Source organism: Nannobrachium achirus, assembly GCF_963921795.1.
Source record: "Nannobrachium achirus genome assembly, chromosome: 19".
In the NCBI taxonomy this organism is placed as follows: domain Eukaryota; kingdom Metazoa; phylum Chordata; class Actinopteri; order Myctophiformes; family Myctophidae; genus Nannobrachium; species Nannobrachium achirus.
In genome coordinates, this window is record NC_137826.1 from 17,950,756 (window position 1) to 17,972,019 (window position 21,264).

The following is a 21,264-nucleotide window of genomic DNA, read 5'->3' on the forward strand; positions in this document are numbered from 1 at the left end:
GGGCATAAATATAACGATTGCATTCACCACGGCTTCGTAACTCGCGCGGCGCTCCGCCGGCCGCGCGGCCCTGGCCCGCACTTCGCGGCCACTCGCGCCTGCGGCGCTCGGGGGCGAAGAGCAGGACCAAGGTCCGCTGGCCTTCGCGCCGCTTGCAATGTCGTGGACAATAACTGTGAAAACGAGCGCTCTATGCCGTTTCCATCCATCTTTCCCAGTTGGATCCGTAATCACGCATCAGTGCACCCTAACCCTAACCCGAACCCAAACCCGAACCCGAACCCTAACCCTAACCAGAGGTTAGGGTTAGGGTTACGCTGAAAAGTGTAACTGTCACCATTTGCTGCCCTTGTCGGAATGGTGGGAATGTCACCATTCCGACACAATTTAACTAGTCGGAGTGGTGGGATGTTTTTCTGTCGGAATGGTGGGATGTTTCCAAAATGAAGAAGTATCACCATTCCGACAATTAGAAGTCAATGTCGGAATGGTGACATGTCGGAATGGCGAGAGGACCCCACATCAGGGTTCCCCAATAGGCGGCCCGCGGGCCATTTGCGGCCCGCGGGGGGCTACTGTCTGGCCCACACCAACCCCAGAAATAATGGTGGTATAAGAGCAGCAACAACACTAGTATATCGTCGTTGTCGGGGGGAAATCTCGTATCTCCAAATTTGTACGTTCTTTCACAAATCATACAAGTTCGTCACACAAAAGTTGTGAAAACAGCAGATCTACAAGCACACAACGCCTCGCGGTGCGAGGCGTTGTGTGCTTGTAGATCGGCTGTTTTCACTAGTTTAAATAATTTGATAAATGATAAATGCAAAACGAACGGTTTTGGACATACAAGATTTTCACCCGACAACGACGATATCTGAACTGTCGCTGGAGTAGCGGGAACTCCCGGCGTCGCCCCCTGCAATGTTGTGGCCCTCGGCTCGGTACCGTAGACATAATTCGGCCCTTGGAGAAAACTAATTGGGGAAGCATGGCCTACATCATTGCTCATGGTCTTGCTCAAGGAGACTTCGATATTAACCCAGGTTAAGAGGAGAGCCAGGGATTAAACCGGGACTCTTCTGGTTCCCAAGCAGCCGCTCTACAGCCACTGTTTTTTTTTTTCTTTCCATAAATTATGCCCTACTTGATCGTTCTATAGCGTCACACAAAAGCAACCAAAAGTAGCAGATCTTGATTTACAATCTCAAAACACAGCGCGAAGCTTCGGATTATGAGCTTGTAGATCTTGGACATATGAGGTTTCCACCCGACAGAGACGATATGCAAAACTGCTCTGCAGAAAACGTATACAAGCTTGTACACACACGCACAGCCGCACAGCCGCACACACACGTGCACGCACACACACACACACACACACACACACACACACACACACACGCGTGCACACGCACACGACCAACCCATACCGCAGCAATGTACATTAAATGAATTGACTTTAAATTAACACTCCCCCATGTTAACCTCCTCGAACACCGAGAGTTTAAAATAAAATCAAGACCTGATGAAGTTAAAGTTTCTGGGGAGTAATCAATATTTAAAGCCCATGCACTGCATGGATCCATGGCACGCCGATCAATTAATATTCTTTAATCTTGTAATTTAAAGGCGAGGTAATTTAGAGACCGAAGCACAGATTCATTGAAGCTCGGTGGGACAGACGGCGGGGGGCTTTGCTCAAATTCATTTTTAATTAAAGAATGAATAAAGTAAACACCTCGATCCAATCTCCTAGATCCATTGTTCTGGCTTTCATGCCCGTTATTCTGCTGTGCTCTCCTCGCTCTCTTATTTGTGAACGTGGTAATGGTGTGTAATTAACTCAATCGCTAAATGCGGACAAACAAAAGACAGCATGACATTGTAAAAACAGACTGAACATTCTGTAGATCACTGGTTCTTCCCAAACATTTATTACTTAAAAACGTATTATTATTCCAAATTCCTTTCCTATAATAATAGTAGTCAAAACTCCACTGTTATAGATTGCAGTGGTGGAAAGTAACTACTGTAAGTACATTTACTCAATTTACTTATATTATAATTCTACATTTTACTCCACTAGAATGGAGTTACTAGTTCATTTACAGATATGGATTATTACAAAACATACATAACGTGTTTGATGTTTGACAAGTGAATTGGCACTGTATAATGAGTAGTTTTACTTTTGGTACTTTAAGTATACAGTATTTGAATGCCAATACCTTTCATTGCAAAAAGTCAGAATGAAGTTCTATAGTATAGCATGTGTTCACTAGCTCAGTGGGGTTGTGGTTAGAGTGTCTGCCCTGAGACTGGGAGGTTGGGGTTCGAACCCCGGGCAGTTTATATACCAAAGTAAATGGGACCCAATGCCTCCTGCTTGGCCCTCAAGCTGCCTCATGCTACAGAATCAGCCGTAGTAGACATGGATGCAGTTGCTTAAGTGCTTAGGAAAGTACCGTATAAAATCATAGCAACCCTCTCTGGCTCTCTTGCTTGTGAACTGAATGTAAACATGATTGAAGCCACAAGTTCAATAAATAGCACATTTAAAATCTAGGCGTTCTTGTGGTAAAAAAGAGCTGCTAACGATGTTAGCTTTTTTTCATGTGTGAGTGATTTGGCGCAACTCTGCTGCAATACTCTCTCATCTCAGATCTAAAGGATGTTTGAAGATTTGTATTTTAAAGCGTTTAACTCGACATTCATATCGATCATAGCGGCTGTCAGGATGCAGGATGCATAGCGTGAATAGCTACGTATCGTCTCTGTCGGATGGAAACCTCATAATTATGTCCAAAACTGTTACTTTTCAAGATTCAATTTCAAAATATCAAAACCAGCAGATCGACAAGCTCTAAACAAGTCGCTTCGCACCGTGTTTCGAGCTTGTGGATGTGCTAGTTTTGATGCTTTTGTGTGACGCTGTAGGATGATCAAGTAGGACGTTACTTTACGGAAAAAAATATTAAAATATGGAGTAAAAGGTTTCTGCCCGACAGCGACGGTATGTGGATGCTGTGTAACATGTGGGCTAGGCTTAATGGTGGGTTGCAGTGTGTCCGTGCGTGCATGCGTGCGTGATTGTGTTCGGGACGTCGCTAAAATAAGCTCCTCTATGCATGATGATGGCAGTGACAAATCAACCAACATGCACACGGCTTGGTTTACACGATGCAAATAAAGCCCATTCTGTTTAAGAATGGATGAACGGATTATTGCCTCATGCATGTATAAATGTGCTGACCATGCCTTGGTGCGAAGATAACCGCAGCAGACTGGAAACACTTTGTTTAGAGAACTATGCCTTTATTGATCCTGGATCGGTTCTTTATTGATCCTGGATCGGTTCTGTTCAACATGAAACCGGTGGAGTAAAGTAACTACTGTAAGTACATTTACTCGAGTACTGTACTTGACCCATTTAGGCCTGAGGCCGATTCTAAAAGTGGCTTTCAGAAAAATCGCACCTGTTAACATGGTTTCAAACACGACACACGTGCATCTCCTTGTATGGGCCTTTCTGTCTGAGACATCAGCTGTGGTGATGTCGCTCTCTGCGTACTCTCTGTGACGTTATAGTCTCGTGTGACGTTAGCCTTACGGACATAGGGACCTACACACAAAGCCAGACGTAGGAGCGGTTAGCACCACTCAAAAATGACAAAAATAATATGTTGTTATATCATCGTTGTTGGGTGGAAACCTTGTATGTCCAAAACCATTGGTTTTGTATTCAACATTACTTGTAGATCTGCTGTTTTCACTAGTTTTGTGCGACAGTCTTGTACGATGAAGCAGGGCTTTACTTAACGAAAGGTACACATTTGAAACTTGGAGATACAAGGTTTCTGCCCGACAGTGACGATATACTGTACATAGCAACAAGAAGCCCAAAATGGGTTCCCGTAAAAGGTAAAGGTAAAAAGCCCATCTGTTCTTGGGTGTCCTGCAGAGCAGAGATTCATGACTCCACAGAACACAGACTGTCATCAAACGTCCACCATCAAAGCTCTCCTTAGTGTCCCCCCAAAACACAAAAACTACAAAGACTATCGTTGATGTCAATGTGCATGACGTCCCAAACTGTTACTTCTCCGAAATATGTATAAGAACGTTTCAAAGGATCCAATGTGGTCATTATTATAAGGCAAGTTTATTTGTATAACACCAAGGCAATTCTATGTGAAGTTAAAGAGATAGTTCACCCCCAAAATGGCTCTTTTTCTATCGATTATTCACCCCATGCAGACTTAGGTATTCATGGATAGTGTTTTGTTTTTTATCACATTCCTCAGCCAATAATTTGAGGAGACTTTTGTGTCTCCATTGGGGATCCACTGCCGGTCATTAATTATTGTCTTAAGATGATCAAATAATAACTTAATGGCCAAACTATGTTGAGGAAGCAACTTAGCATGTACTCCACTTTTAGAGCCGGATTTAGAACTTCTGAATGACGTCATAATGTAGTTTAGACAGAGCTGATCACCGAAATAAATTTGTCTCTAAGACACAGCTGTGAGGATTCTCCGACCAGTCAGTAGCAGTACTTCACTTCTTTGGCCCCGTTTAGCTGAGTTCGGACCGACTGTGGAATGAATGCTTTTTAGTACCACTTTTCGTACCACTTTGACACCACTCTACCCAATTCATTGTAGTGGAAAAGGTGGGCGGTGTGGTGTTGGGCCGTGGTAGTGGAAAGTTGCCTATAGAACACCTAATCAGGACACAGACTAAACAACACAAGCTTTTCTTTATAGAGTACTTTTAATTGGTTCAATACAAATAAAAAATAAAACCCAGGAACATTTAACCACTTTTACTTTCACTTTCAGAAATGGCCAAAAATAGCTAAAATAGTCGATCTGCAAGCTCACAACGTGCAGTGATGTAGTGCTTTGTGAGCTTGTAGATCGGCTATTTTTACTTCTTTTATGAGATACTGAGATACTAAAATACATTTAAAATCACACCCGTGTGAAGTGGAGCTGTGTGTGTGTGTGTGTGTGTGTGTGTGTGTGTGTGTGTGTGTGTGTGTGTGTGTGTGTGTGTGTGTGTGTGTGTGTGTGTGTGTGTGGATCATGTGTACCGATTTTTGTGACATTTGAAGAAAATATGTAGGAAAAGGAGCAAAAAGTGTGTTTTGGAGAAAATTCAAGATGGCGGAAAATCTATCATGGCGCAAATGGGCGTGGCCTATACGGGGAGATGCGTCATGACCCAAGGAATCCAGGGAAAAAATATTTTTAATTTTCCGACCTACGGTTCAAGAGTTACAGGCCAAAACGTAAAGTGGGGTGTTATGGCGCCACCATGCGGCCAAATGACACAATTATTTTTTATTTAATCCTTGAAATCATTATGAACCTCCTCTCCAAGTCTTGAAACTCTAGCCCCTATGGTTTGCGAGAGACAAATAATTGAATGTGAGTTTTTGCGATTCCCATTATAAGTCAATGGGGAAAATTAATTCACTAATAAATTAATATCAATTAAACTATAGAACCTTTCTCTTAGAAAAGTAATAGCCCACGATTCCCGAGTAAGCCGTTCGATTTGACATATGGCGCGAGTGTGTGGTGGCAAAACTGTGGGACTAGTGGCGTGCCGAAGTTTAGGAAGTTCAGGCTACATACAGACAGACAGACAGACAGACACACAGACAGACCCACCCACACGGCCACGTATAGGGAGCCTGTGCTTCACACAGCTCCAAAAAAGGCATGTTGAAATGTAGAGATACGAGGTTTCTGCCTGACTCCAACGCTATGATGCCTGATGGAGTGAAAAGAAATGCAGTGAGTGTTTGGGAGCGAACAGGGGTGTTGCACCAAATTCTGGGCCCTGGGTACAAGGATTCACTCACATTTTGTGCTTTAACTATTGAAAAATAGCAGATATACAAGCGAGCTTGTAGATCTGCTATTTTTGAAAAAATTCTGAAAATGTGTGCAAGTCTTTGAATATTTCAAATCCTTCTAAGGTTTTTTGAAAAACCTATGTTTCTATGTCAGTGGTGCTCAAACCTTTTCATGTGAAGGACCCCCAAAATGATATGTATTTAGCCACGGACCCCCATGTCAAAATATTTTGTTCCAGGGACCCCCCAGAAGCAAAATTTGAGTTACAAATGTTCGCTTAAAAAATACATATATTCAAAGATTTGCACACATTTTCCCGACTTTTCAAAAATAGCAGATATACAAGCTCACAGCGCGGCCAGTTAAAGTATAATATTATGGCCCCCTCCACCTTGGGCCCTAGTAACTCAGTCCCACTCCCCTCCCCCCCCCCCCCCCCTTGTGATGCCCCTGGGTGAGAAAGCCTCAGATAGAGAGGAGTCTGTGAAGTGAATTCGTCTCTATTGAGGGTGATTTCAAAGTAGTTCTCCTTCCCCGTGGTCAGCACCTTGTGGAAGGTCTTTTATCCCGCACCACTCTCAGGGTTTGAAGTGATTCTGACTGAGACACTGAGAGAGCCTTTTGTCTGTTTGTCTGAGCACCACTCAATCCCAGGTCATACGGGGCGGTTGTTCTCAACCTGTGGGTCGGGGGCCCCGGATGACAGTGAAGTGACAATTTAAGGTCTTTTAAGACCTTAGAAGACAACTTTGTTTTTTACAACAAGGGTTCATATTTTAGATATTCATTAGAGAAAAGAAAAGTTGAGTGTTAAAATGTTTTCATTTACTTCTTTCTAGCGTTTTAGTGATTTTAATGATTTTGATTTGCATGCATGCCCCCAGGTTGGGGCTTGTGATTATGAAGCCCATTCCCAAGATGCACTGCGATCTTTCATGGGCAGATGTGACTTATGGGGGCTGGTGTAAATAGTAAATTGCCGGCTTATTGTGTTTAAAAATACATATTAAGCCACGTGTACGCATGCCCACCCACTGAAATGAAAATACTAAAATCGCTAAAACAATAGAAAGCAGTAAATGAAAACATTTTAACACTCACCTTTTCTTTTCTCTAATTACAATCTAAAATATGAACCCTTGTTGTAAAAAACTAAAGCACAGCAAAGTTTCTCAAACTTTCACATTTTAAGGTCTCCCCTTAACTCTGACAGTGTACAAATGGAACCAAATGAACCCGTTACAGACTTGCATGGGTCAATTTAGACCCCCATAAAGGAACCCACAGAGTCCCTGGAATCCACTTTGAGAACCACTGCCTTAAAGGAAAGAAAAAAGACCATTACTGCAACAAAGGTAATCAACAAACTATACTATAAAAACAGGTCAAACATTGGACAACATTTTTAAATAATACAAGCCGATCCACAAGCTTGCTACGCCTCGCATCGTCAGGCGTTGTGAGTTTGTAGATCTGTTGTTTTCACAATATTTTTCTGTGGAGTCAAACTAAATGGAATGCGTCAACTCCTACAATCCAAGTGCCTGTCAGGGTGGGGGGTCCCCAGTTCAAATATGATTATTTTGGGGGGTCGTGGCCTGAAAAGGTTGAGAACCACTGATACATAGCAGTGGTTCTCAACAAACTATACTATAAAAACTGGTCAAACATTGGCCAAATTGAAATACTATGAGAAAGAGACACATTTTGAAATATCATAGTACATAATATCATAATAGCTATTTTGGCTGCTTTGGAAAAGAAATGATCCAATATTTTGATAACAATTCAACTTGTTTGATTACCTGTTGCACCATATGGACACACACACCCTCTTTCTCCCACAGGCGCGTGTGTAAAAAGGATTCAGAGTTGTCGTAGTTTAAAGAATGGTCCTCTTCTATCAAACCTGCTGAAGAGGGACAAATGACACGCACGCACACACACACACACACACACACACACACACACACACACACACACGCACACACACACACACACACACACACACACACACACACACACACACACATACACATACATATATACACGCTGGAGCGTGCACATGTGCACTTGCATGCGCACACACACCCACACCGACCCTTAAACGACTTGCGTGCATTCCAAGCATAGCTGGCCATTGTTCACCTCCACAAAGAGTCACAACGGACCCCCCACGCACACACATGCGTAGTTTTATTACTATACTTGTGGATACATCAACATTTTAGGACAGCATTGAAGATTGCTCAAAACGCTGACATTTTTTTATCATTATTTCTCCTGTGAGGATCAAGAAAATGCTCCTCCTAAGAGTCCTCACCAATGTCTATTTCTCCAATTCTACTCAACAAATACTATACCTCTGTAGAGCACTACTGTATAGTACTACTGTATAGTACTACTGTATAGTAGTACTACTGTATAGTACTATTCAGAGCCTTGTATTCGAGAGTTCTGCCAATGCGGGGTCAAAAACAGCGCCGATCACGTAGTTCATGCAATTAGAAATGTCACTTTTCCCTCATAGACTCCAATGCATTCTGTAAACTTCCGGTTCGCGCTTTGTCACTATTCGCCAATAGATTTATATGTAGAAGACCTGGCCCCATGAAGTGAACAGAGGTGGCGCGACTCTCCAATAGAGGGCTCTGGTACCACTGTATAGTGTATAGTATGTGTGGGGGGACTTTTGGACCTCACAAGTATAGTAATACGAGCACACACACACACACACACACACACACACACACACACACACACACACACACACACACACACACACACACACACACACACACACCTCATCTCAAGCCTTTTATAGTAGTAGGTTTTATGATGCCTCCTTTCTCTCTCTGTGTTCCTGCCCGTGGCTGCATGGGGGGGGAGGGGGGGGGGGGGGGGGGGGGGGGGGGAGCAGGGGGGACGCATCAGGTGGTCCTCTTTGCCTAGGGAGGAGAGGGGAGGAGGGGGGGGGGGGGGGGGTGCAAAGCAGCATCCTTCCTTTGTGTGTTTAATTGTTTGATTGTTTAATTGACGTCTATTGAGTTACTCATCTTTAGCCTGCAACCATCACAAAGCCTGCTGCAAACACCTCCCTTAAAACCACTCTATTCAATTCAAAGTAGCTTTTTTGGCATGAGAACACATATACGTTTACATTGCCAAAGCAATAGTGGGACAAAACAGTCCAAACAAAAACAATTAAATGGGAATAAAGAATGTGTAAACGGAGCTGTGTATTGCAACTTAGACTATCTTACAAAACTATACAAATAAATAATTATACATCCATATAGGAAAGGTTTGGTTTGTATACACCAAGGGTCTTCAACGTTTTCAGGCAAAGGACCCCTTAGTCGAGAGAGAGATGAAGCAGGGACCCCCACAACCTGTTCATAGATTCCATATACCGTAGTTTCATCGTTTGACAGCACAATCATTAGTGTATTTTGGATTCATGTCAATTTGTGTTTTCAGATATTTAACCACTTGAACCGTCAATACTTAATAAACCTGACCTTTCACTCTGTACTTAGTCTGCTCTTTTTCCCCTATGCACTAAACCCCTTTGCCTAAAATAGCCGATCTACAAGCTCACAACACTTCGCAGCGCGAGGCGTCTGAGCTTGTAGATCTGCTATTTTGGCTAAAGTTCTCAGGTAAAAAAAATCTTTCTATCACACAAAGATTTGGACGACCCCCTGTTGAAGACCCTTGGTATACGCTATTTAAACAGTTGACAGCAGTGTTTAAATGTTTTTTTTTTGCAGTCACTTGGTATTAAAAACACTCACCAGACTGACAGATAATATTGCACAGTATGTCTTCATATCCAAAACTATAAATGTTCCTGCAATTGAAAAAGGGGAAAACCCGCTCCAGTGGACCTAATGAAGTTATGAGATATGTAACGTAAACATTTCGCTCGACACGCGTGGGCTTTTTGCACCGCATGGCTGCCGAGCTATTTGATATACCTCCCTGCTGTGATCATAGCATTTCCTCCTCGTTTTTTTACGCTTTTTATTAAACCCATTCAGAACGGGTACACATTATTGTGTATCATTATTTTATGCTTTAACCATTGATATACAGATATACATTGATATACATTGATATAGAGATATACAAGCTCACAGCGCGGCACCGAGTGCCGCGCTGCGAGCTTGTAGATCTGCTATTTTTGAAAAAAAATTGTGAAAATGTGTGCAAATCTTTGAATATATGTATTTTCAAAGCGAACGTTTGTAACTCAAATTTAGCTTCTGGGTGGTCCCTGGAACTAAATATGTTGAATGGGGGTCTGTGGCCAAATAAATATCATTTTGGGGGTCCTTCACATGAAAAGGTTTGAGAACCACTGACATAGTAGTCTCTCAAGAACTGACTAACTGAGCTCCAGTTAAGTGAAAAGGACCTTTTCTTTGACGATGGCAAGCCAGATTGCTGACATAGAAACATAGGTTTTTCAAAAAAATGTAGAAGGATTCAAAAGACACTTATAGAATCGGGTCAAAATTCTAATTTTCATGATTTCTCAAAAATAGCAGATCTACAAGCTTGCAGCGCGGCACTCTGTGCAGCGCTGTGAGCTTGTATATCTGCTGTTTTTCAATAGTTAAAGCATAAAATAATGATACACAATAAAGTGTACCCGTTCTGAATGGGTTAAAAACAACCGGCAGGCTTCTGCACGACGTAGTGGAATAAAAATGGAGCGAAGCGGAAGGACGAGCGGCCCACGCTTCTACTGAGACGTTCTGCTATATTAAGTAGCAGTGTGCCCTGGCATGCACTCCTCCTCCTCGCACAAGCCTTCAAATTAATGTTTTTTTATTTATTTTACGGAGAGAGGCTCAGGCTCACATTAAACATTAAATTGCTGCAAGGTCTTGGACGTGCTCTAGTTTAAACAGCTCACATCAAGAAAACGGTTGAAATACCAGAAAAAAAAAAAATTTTTTAGTTAGAGAGGTGGGAAGGAGAGAGAGAGAGAGAGAGAGAGAACACTGCTGACTAACCTTGAAAATAACAATAATCATAATAATACCCAGGGGTCCATTTGTAAAAAAGAAGAAGCAGGAAAATACATTTGACATTTTCCTAACCAACTACACCCGACTTCTTCATAGGACAAATAGTGAGAATTGTGTATCCACAAGCTCACAGCGTGTCTTGTAGAGCAGCTTGTCTTGTAGATTAGTGGTTCTCAACCCCTTTAGGCTGCGACCCCCAAAATACTCATATTTTAACTGGGGACCCCCCCCACCCTGACGAGCACTAAGAGTTGAGGCATTACATTTAGTATAACACGATTCTATTGTTGCGAGGCGTTGTGAGCATGTAGATCTGCTATTTTCACAATTTCTGCCTCTAATATTTGACAGTTTGGCCAATTTTTAATTTGTCATTTTAGAGGTATTAAAATGTCCTTAAATCGTCACTTTAGAAATGTGCAGATACCCTCTATACACTTTACGTGCAACATTGTTTTCTCTCAACAGTAAACAAACCAACATAAAGATTAAGTTAATCATCTGGGGACCCCCGAAAATAATTTGGGGACCCCCCTGGGGGTCCCGACCCACAGGTTGTTGTAGATCAGCTATTTCAGCAATTTTTTAATAAAGAAATACATGACAATCTATGACAGATTGACACATTTTGACACACTTTCAGCATTTTGCAACATTTTTACAAAACATGGGCACCAGGGAAAATGTGACAGATCTGACCATCTACATTTCCCAAATGGAAATGCATGTATTTAATTATTCAGCCTGACCAGAAGCAAGGATAAGACATCCAACATTCCGGCCACGCGAGACTACATAAACATTAATGGTCAGAGGGATATCAAAAGCAATGGAACATTGACAATGCCATGTTCTGACAAATGGAACAGTCATAATACCATGTTCTGACAAATGGAACAGTCATAATACCATGTTCTGACAAATGGAACAGTCATAATACCATGTTCTGACAAATGGAACAGTCATAATACCATGTTCTGACAAATGGAACAGTCGTAATACCATGTTCTGACAAATGGAACAGTCATAATACCATGTTCTGACAAATGGAACAGTCATAATACCATGTTCTGACAAATGGAACAGTCATAATACCATGTTCTGACCGGTCATTGTTTGTTGTGTGTCCCCTTGTCTTTTGTTGCCCAGGTGGGAACAAGCTTACGGGCCAACAGTTCCGCCTGGACTGGGCCTGGATCTCCCTGGAGAGGGAGTACTATGTGGTGGACGAAGGGGACAAGTTCCTGGAGGTGGTCCTCCGGAGGAGAGGCTACCTGGGAGAGACCTCCTTCATAGGTAAGACTGTCTGTCTGTCTGTCTGTCTGTCTGTCTGTCTGTCTGTCTGTCTGTCTACATGAGGATTATTTTGGCCCGGACCTATAGGCTACAATACCTGACAGCACGTTGCGGGTTCGAATCCCGATCTTGACGGCCTTTGCTCCCCCCTCTCTATCCCCGTTTCCTGTCTAGTTCACTTAACTATCAATTAAGGCATACAAAAGCTAAATCTAAAACATGGCCGGACAAAGAATTTCAGTCATGAGATTTTATTTTGCTTTAATCCGTCCGTCCGTATGTCTGTCTGTTGTTGTGGTGTGTGAATGCCATGGACTCGGAAAACTTCTCTTAACTTAAAGGACCACGTCACCTCTGGGACAACCAGATCTTATTTTATTGTTGTTTGGGACACAATCAACACAATCCTGATGCAAAATGCATCATATGACCAGTTGTAGTATGCTGAAATACTAAAATATCTAAAAAACACAGATTGAACACAAAAAATTACTCAGGATTGTGTTGATCATGTCCCAAACAACAATAAAATAGGATCTGGTTGTCCCAGAGGTGAAGTGGTCCTTTAAAGAAACTGCAGCCGCACATTCATAACACTGTGAAGGTATCTCAGAGTTTAATGTCTGACGTTAATGCCCTACTTAATTCTCCGTTGCATGTCAGTTTTGCACAAATGTAGAGAAAAATAGCCAATCTACAAGTTCACAATGCGTCGCTCATGTAAATCAACTATTTGCGATATTTTTTTTAAAACTGCTGGAAGTGAAAGTGATTAAGTATGTCTGTGGGGTTTATAAACATTGATCACAGTGAAAGAGCTTGACTAAACTCCATTGGAAAACTTTTCCTTTTCTATTTCCTGAAAAGTAAGGGTTTTGAACATACAGTACAAAGGATTCCGCCCGGCAGCGACAATATGACAGGAATAGTCTTCAAGCGCTTCAAGGACACTCAATAGCTTGTATTGAGTGTGTCGTTCATTATAGTTCTTATTGACTGTGAGTTCAAACACAGTCCTTTGCTATACCGTACCATTCTGTACAGACTAATTACTATAGAATAGAAGTGATTCTCAAAGCTAACAACGTAAACGAGTGTTTAAGTTCAAGTATGAGTTTACTCTGTCCTTACAGTACCTTAAGCTGTCCTTACATGCTCCTTATGAGTGGCACTAGAAAGCTAGAAGCTGCCAGTTTCATTCAACAGCTCTGGTTCTGAAACCTTTTAATTTCAAGGACCCCCAGTTGGGTGTATAGAACGGTAGCTCTCCACCAAACAGACCACTACAAAATACTACAGACTGGAAGTCGGTAGGAAGGTGTGAGAAAATAGTCGCTGAATGCACCTGAGAGCCGACACGACTCAGACAGACGACTACTCTGTTAAAAAGAATGTATTTTTCAACAACACGCCCGCTGATGTCTGACGTTCGGCGCTTGTGACCCGACGCGACAGTGTACCCACTGCCAGTTTAACAGCAGATTTTCGGCAACACACTCTGTATAACACTTGCCTGCCGAAAAGAAAGAGAGTTTAAAAAAAGAGTAATAAAGGAGAACATCAGCGTATGTACACATTAGGGCATTAATGAAAAAGTCGACAAGTCGACTGAGTCGACTTCATTACACAAGTCGACACCCAGTCCCACCAGAGAAAGTCGAAAGTCGAAGTTGAAAAAAAAATCCTTTGTATTTCTTTCTATCATTATTTTTGCTCCATGCGTGCATCTGTACAGCATTCAAACAGTAGGATTGCTTGCTTATTGTCAAGGATGGAATGATCCAATATTACAGTGCTACATTACATTTGGTATAGTTCTATTCAATAGTTCTATACAATTTCTGCCTCTATATATTTGGACAATGTTTAATTTGTCATTTTAGAGGTATTAAAAAGTACTTAAATTGGCACTTTAGAAATGTGAAGATACCCTCTATATACTTAAACTTTATGTTGCTTTGTTTACAGTTGAGTGAGAAAACAATGTTGCACATTAAGTTAATCATCTGGGGACCCCCCCAAAATAATTGGGGGTTCGTGTGTCAAACCATAAAGTCGACTTCAACTCAACTTTTTACTGAGTCGAGTCGACTTGCAAAAATCACAAGTCGTTAATGCCCTAGTACACGTGCATATAATCTTGCTACTGTATATTAATAAACCAACAGCATAGCTGCCACATGACTTTATGTAAACAACTCCACAGTATCTTCTATATACAGCAGTTTAGTGAAGTGCAAGAAAAGGACAGGAGAGGGAGGAGGTGTGAGGGATGGTTTATTTTGTCCTGGTTTATTTTTGTTCTTGTCAGTTCTTGTCTGAATAGGCAGACTTAAATATTCTCACCAGTGAAATAATAGTGAAATCAACCACTTTGGACATGGTATTCAGCAATAATGGAAGATTTTTTCTAAAACAATTCAAATATGCTTTGTGAGCTTGTAGTGTGTGCGTGTGTGCGCGCGCGTGTGTGTGCTTGCGTGTGTGTGCTTGCGTGTGTGTGTGTGTGTGTGTGTGTGTGTGTGTGTGTGTGTGTGTGTGTGTGTGTGTGTGTGTGCTTGCGTGTTGTGTGTGTGTGTGTGTGTGTGTGTGTGTGTGTGTGTGTGTGTGTGTGTGTGTGTGTGTGTGTGTGTGTGTGTGTGTGTGTGTGTGTGTGTGTTTGTGTGTGTGTGTGTGTGTGTGTGTGTCGGTCCTCATGGGAAGACTTTAAGAGTGTCTCAGGGGTACAGATAAAAGCCTCCTTCCCAGACTCTCATCTTCACACACACACACGCACACACACATGCACACGCACACGCACCCATTGCTGACACACATGTACTGAACATGTTCATACAGTACAGGTATATAAAAATCTATACTGCTTAATATCCATTAATTTCACTTACATTTCACAGACTAACACTCCCCCAACACACACAAACATGCACGCACGCACACACACACTCTCTCTCTCTCTCTTTATCACACCTGAGCATATGGGAGCGGCAGCTTTATGCATATATGTATTGGCATTTCACACTAAATACTAACGCTGGCTAACATACCTGTGGTGCTGCTCTCTGCCTCAACCTCGCTCTATATTTAATTTCAATATTTTTTATTAATTAATGGATCGTGCATGATGTTGTTTTCTTGGATGGATTGAACAAAAAAGTACAGTACACAGTAAGCCTGCATGGAGAGAGCAGTGTCCAGTGTAGGGTAATATAGTTTATTGTTTCACAAATGGAATGCTTCACATATCGTACACACAGATGCACACAGAGCTCGCTGTGACTGTCAGGATATTCTTGTTCCCTGGAGCTTCCCTGGACCTCTTTCACAAACAGCGTCTGTTTTTTTTAATCTATTATCTATTAGGGCATTAACGAAAAAATGTACAAGTCGACTCAGTCGATTTCATTACCCAAGTCGACTCCCACCAGAGTCGAAGTTAAAAAAAAAATCTATTGTGAAAATAGCAGATCTACATGCTCACAACGCCTCGCGTTGCGAGGCATTCTGAGCATGTAGATCGTCTATTTTCACAATTTCTGCCTCTATATATTTGACAATTTGGACAATGTTTAATTTGTCATTTTAGAGGTATTAAAATGTCCTTAAATTGGCACTTTAGAAATGTGAAGATACCCTCTATATCTATACACTTAAACTTTATGTTGGTTTGTGTACAGTTGGGTGAGAAAACAATGTTTCACATTAAGTTAATCATCTGGGGACCCCCCAAAATAATTGGGGGGTCGTGTGTGATGTGATGACGTCATCAAACGATAAAGTCGACTTCAACTCAACTTTTTTACTGAGTCGAGTCGACTTGCAAAAATCACAAGTCGTTAATGCCCTATTATCTATTATCTTCTCCGTCCTTCCATTACCCTCTCTCTCTATCTCTCTCTCTCTCTTAACTGGCTTTCTTGTGCCACCTCCTCCTATTTGGGTCCTCCCTGCCTCCTGGCCTGCTTCTGTTCTCCACACCGCCTCGTCTGTTCTCTTCTGACACACACATCACACCCAGCACCCACCCAGCACCCACCCAGCACCCACCCATCACCCACCTGGCTCCCTCGCTACCTCATCACCCTTAATCAATGCTATGGCGTGTGGCTCTCATATCATCTCCATCTGTCCTGCATCCAATGTTCCCGCTCCTCTCCTCTCCCCCTTGGGAGGAGGTCACCTGTCATGGACGGAAGATTTAATATCATTTTTTAGGGGTTGAAGCCTGAAGGGCTGAAACCGTATTGCTTTGGTCTTCTGCCGCGGCCCAGCAAATTCCCGCGAGATGGCAATTGGGAGAGACATGACATTTTCACCGATGATGACTTGCACAACAAACACCGTTTATTGTGCAAGTCATGTCTGAGTAAAGGTCAAAAAATTCAGAGCTTTGAAAAGTCATAACTCATACGCCGCCGGTCCGATTAAATGAAGGCACACAGACATGCGTGCCCGTGCCTTAATTTTCATTAAAAAGTGCCGGAAGGACTTCGGAGTGGTAACTATTCTTTGGCATCGTCCACACCAATCTATTAGTCTCATTAAAGTAGGGATGGGGCGATATGAAAATGTCATATCACGATATTGTTGTGACAAAAGAAATCGCGATTTACGATATTATTGCGATAATCAAAAATCCATTCCGTTGTGAGCTTGTAGATCGGCTATTTTTTGGCAAAGACATTTGATGGAGAGTGAAAAAAAGACTGTATCAACTACTTATATTATAAGTACCTTTTACCAATTAAAGAGGGTTTAACTGATACTGGATATGCGGCTTGGCAAATAAAAGGTGAATTGATCCAGTGCATGACATAGGATGATATCACGATAATTTAAATCTCCGCGATACGATTATCGTGAGTGTTTTTTGGAGCTGTGTGGAACACAAGCTCCCCTATACGTGGCCGTGTGTGTAGGTATGTGGGTATGTGGGTGGGTGGGTGGGTCTGTGGGTCTGTATGTAGCCTGTATGTAGTAACCCTGGGTGACCAGAGAGGTGCTGTTGAGTCTAGCCTGCCCTGAGCATCAACTGCAACACACACACACACACACACACACACACACACACACACACACACACACACACACACACACACACACACAGCTCCACTTCGAACAGAGGTTCGATTTTATCACGATAAACGATAATATCGCGTATCGTCCCATCCCTACATTAAAGCAATTTCTTACTTTGAAAATAGGTTGAATATGGCCAGTTACTGTAAGACCGCAACTAGGCTTACTTTTATTTGACATGTTGCCAAGTTAGGATGCTTCTGCAATACTCCATTTTCCTTTTTTGCATCTAGAGTTAGAAGTTGCTGTCTGTACTGTAGTCACAGCCCCAGGGTTCCCTCAACTCAGGTTAAGAGAAAACAGAAAGCATTGCAGGGATGATGAAACATCTCCTTTTTTGCAAAGACCCCTGGAGGGAGTGAGTTATGGAAGGCACAAACAGAAGGGGCCGACGTCCCTGCTGGAAGCCTCCCCACATCTAAAGCACTTGACTATAGGTACATCTCCCCCCTCCCCCCCCTCCCCTCCCCCCTGCCGAGATCTGACCCCTCGCCTGACCTCTAGTTATTGGCTGTGCGTGCTCCATGCCGCGAACGCACAGCCAGACCCCGACTTCTAAAGTTCATCACTTCCTACCTCATGCAGGGAGGTTTTTGTGTGTGTGTGTGTGTGTGTGTGTGTGTGTGTGTGTGTGTGTGTGTGTGTGTGTGTGTGTGCGTGTGTGTGTGTGTGTGTGTGTGTGTGTGTGTGTGTGTGTGTGTGCGTGTGCGTGCGTGCGTGTGCGCGCTTTGTGTGTGCGTGAGTATAAATGTCACTCGCATGCACTGGCTCTTATCGCTTAGTGCAGTGGTTCTCAAAGTGGGGTCCGTGAACACCCCAGGGGTTCTTGAGGGTGTTCCAGGAGATCCCCGTCCGTAGCTAAATGATTGAATTGATACTTAGTAACCAAATGGACCCCTACAGCTCTGTGACTCTCAGACTTATGGGGGAGGGGTGCGGCCTACATACATACCAAAGTCGGGGTCCTTAATATGAAAAGGTTTTAGAACCACAGTACTGTACACTGTACATGACATGGCCGGAACCAATAATACTAGTTTCTGAAACATACAGGTCTTCAAAGTCAGACTGGAAAGCAGAGGACATATTTACAATTTGTGGGCTTTTATGCCTTTATAGATAGGACAGTAAAGGAGAGACAGGAGAGATGGGGAGTGACATACGGCAAAGGTCATCCGGATCAGGAATCGAACTGGTGACGACGCCAGGCATCCAAAGTATGCGCCTGGACCAGTAGGCCAGCGGCCGCCCCCCATATTTACAATTTCAATTCAAATTCAATTATTACATTTTGTAACTACTTTTTTGTTAAAAGAAAAAAAGAAGAAAAGTCTGTATGATAGAGTATGTTCATATAGCCTAATTCATACAACTGGGATGGTTGTATGTTGTCTTCCTACTCCTATATTGAGACATTTAGATCGTGTCAAAGGTCATGTCTCACCTAGACACAGCATCTGACACCAAGATTCATTGCATCCCCTGAGCAAGAAGGCAGACTCTATTAGCACTCATGCAGGAAACCAGGTTCAAATCCAGGCTATAGAAGAGGAAAGTTCTAGATACTATCTGGTTTTGTGGATAGTATACATGTACTGTACAAGAGCACAATTGGCCTGTGTTCTAGAGAGCTGTAGATACTGCGTTAATTATCCAATCCAGCCTATGGCACATCAGGAATAAAGGCCCATTCCCACTGGGCCAGATAACAGATAAAAAAATCTCTTTTTCCAGATAAAAGAAATCTCTTTTTCCAGATAAAAAAAAATCTCTTTCTCCATTAGTGGATGGTAAGATACAGATAAAAAAATATATCTGTCACAGATCTGTATCTTACCATCCACTTGAATGGAGAAAGAGATTTTTTTATCTGGAGAAAGAGATTTTTTTATCTGTTATCTGGCCCAGTGGGAATGGGCCTTAAAGGTCTAGGTTCATTCAAGGTTTATGTTGCTGGTGTGAAAGGAAAACATGAACAAATAGAACATACATATTATATCATCAGAGCACAGCGTTTCATAATTAAGGCGTTATTCTGTTTTATTTATAATACATGTTTGCTTTGAGGTTTGGCTCATGTACTGTACACACTCACTTCACTCTGCCCAGCGTTGAATATCCTCTCCGTCGGCTGGTAATCTCCTACTGTTATGTCCAACAATGTTAATTTCAATTCAATTTTCAATTCAAAGGAATTATTGGCATGAGAAAACATACGTTTACGTTGTCAAAGCAAGTAAATAAAATAAAAACAGTTGAAAATGGGGAACATATACAGTATACGGTACAGTTGGAGGGGGTACAGCATTGTGTAAACAGAGCTATGTCGCATTGTGACATGTACAGGGTATAAAGCTTTTCGAACAAATAGCAGCATTATTTCTTCTCAAAATGCATTTAAAGGTAGCAGCTCTGTTCCATGCTATATGTGCATTAGGTCTAGATGTCAAACCATGGTTTGGTAGTCCTTAGGGTGGTTGTGTTTCGAGCCTTCTTTTGTCGCAACAGTTCACAAATCTTGCTGCTGTGTTCGCACATTGTTGTATTTCTCCCAGTAGGTATGGGAGTTTTTCATCATTGTTCATGTTTTCAAACTCACTTCAATTTCAGGATACACATGCTCAGGCAAAAACCTCATATCTCCCAAGTTTCAAATAGACGATCTACAAGCACACAACGCTTCGTAATGCGAGGCGTTGTGTGCTTGTAGATTGTCTATTTTCACAATTTTAGATTTTTTTATTTTTAAAATAATACTAATAAAAGGAAGGTTTTGGACATACAAGGTTTCCACCCGACAACGACGAAATTCAAAAGTAGCAGATCTGCGAGGTAGATTGCAATTCTGCTGCTGTTGGTGCGTTTTGTGTGACGCTGTAGTATGATCAAGTCGGGGCGTTCATTTATGAAAAACTAATATAAGCTCTTTGAACAGAGCAGTGTACAGTACGCTGTGTGTATCGATGTGTGGAATATGAAATAGATCACCACATGAAAGAACTGGTTTAAATGAGCTAGGAGAAATTCACCGTTGCACTCTATCTCACACACACACACACACACACACTCACGTCCGCCTGTAAGTGTGCGCACATGCACACGTGCGCAGACACACACACACACACACATACACATTAATACACACACACACACACACACAATGCTCACATCCGTGTTTGCACATACATTACACACACACACATACGCACGGCCATGCACCTGCACATGGGCACAGACCCTCGCAATTTCACCTCCCCTCCATACACACACACACACACACACACACACACATGCGCGCACACACACACACACACACACACCCACACACACACCCACACACACACACACACCCACACACACACACACACACACACACACACACACACACACACACACACACACACACACACACACACACACACACCACGTAAAGACACACACATACAGTAGTGTACACCTTCCCTATGGGGAATAAGTGTTGTAAGTAATCCGTCTCCGTAGCGCCGTGGAAGAACGTGCTTATTTAAACACTTCTGAAACAGATTCATTTCACACGTTGGTTTCCCTGTCAGCACACTCCACTCTGCAGCCAAGAAAAATCACATGCGCTCCTCTCTCACCCCTCCCTCCATAAAACACATTAAAGTGTGGAAATATTGTTCCATTTTACCCTCCTCTGTCTCTTCGTAGTAGGGCTGCAAATGTCCATTATATATAATAATTATATACTAATTATAATCTTGAATGAACGAGAAGCGTGTTCTTTTGATATTTTCTTTTTTATACAAATAATGAATCGACTGGATTTTCTTATGTGATTTTGATACAGGATTTCAAAAAATGAATTTATACTGTACACACAAAAAGTGAGAAAGATCTCACGACCGAAACATTGCTCTAATAAATTACCCTCTGGAACGTACAAGTGGAAGTGTGCGGGTTCATCTGTCTCAGCGTCAGATTCCTGCCCTATGTAC

General features: G+C 42.3%; 1 protein-coding gene across 1 annotated transcript in view; it reads left to right on the top strand.

Annotated features, from left to right (window-relative positions):
* Positions 1 to 21,264, top strand: part of LOC308304653 (FRAS1-related extracellular matrix protein 2-like) — a gene marked incomplete at its 3' end in the record, with an annotated part of 158,146 nt that overhangs the window by 43,329 nt on the left and 93,553 nt on the right. Inside the window, exon 3 of the mRNA XM_080749277.1 lies at positions 12,062 to 12,208. Within this exon, the coding sequence (XP_080605403.1) occupies positions 12,062 to 12,208 (147 nt within the window). The remainder of the gene's footprint in view (positions 1 to 12,061; positions 12,209 to 21,264) is intronic.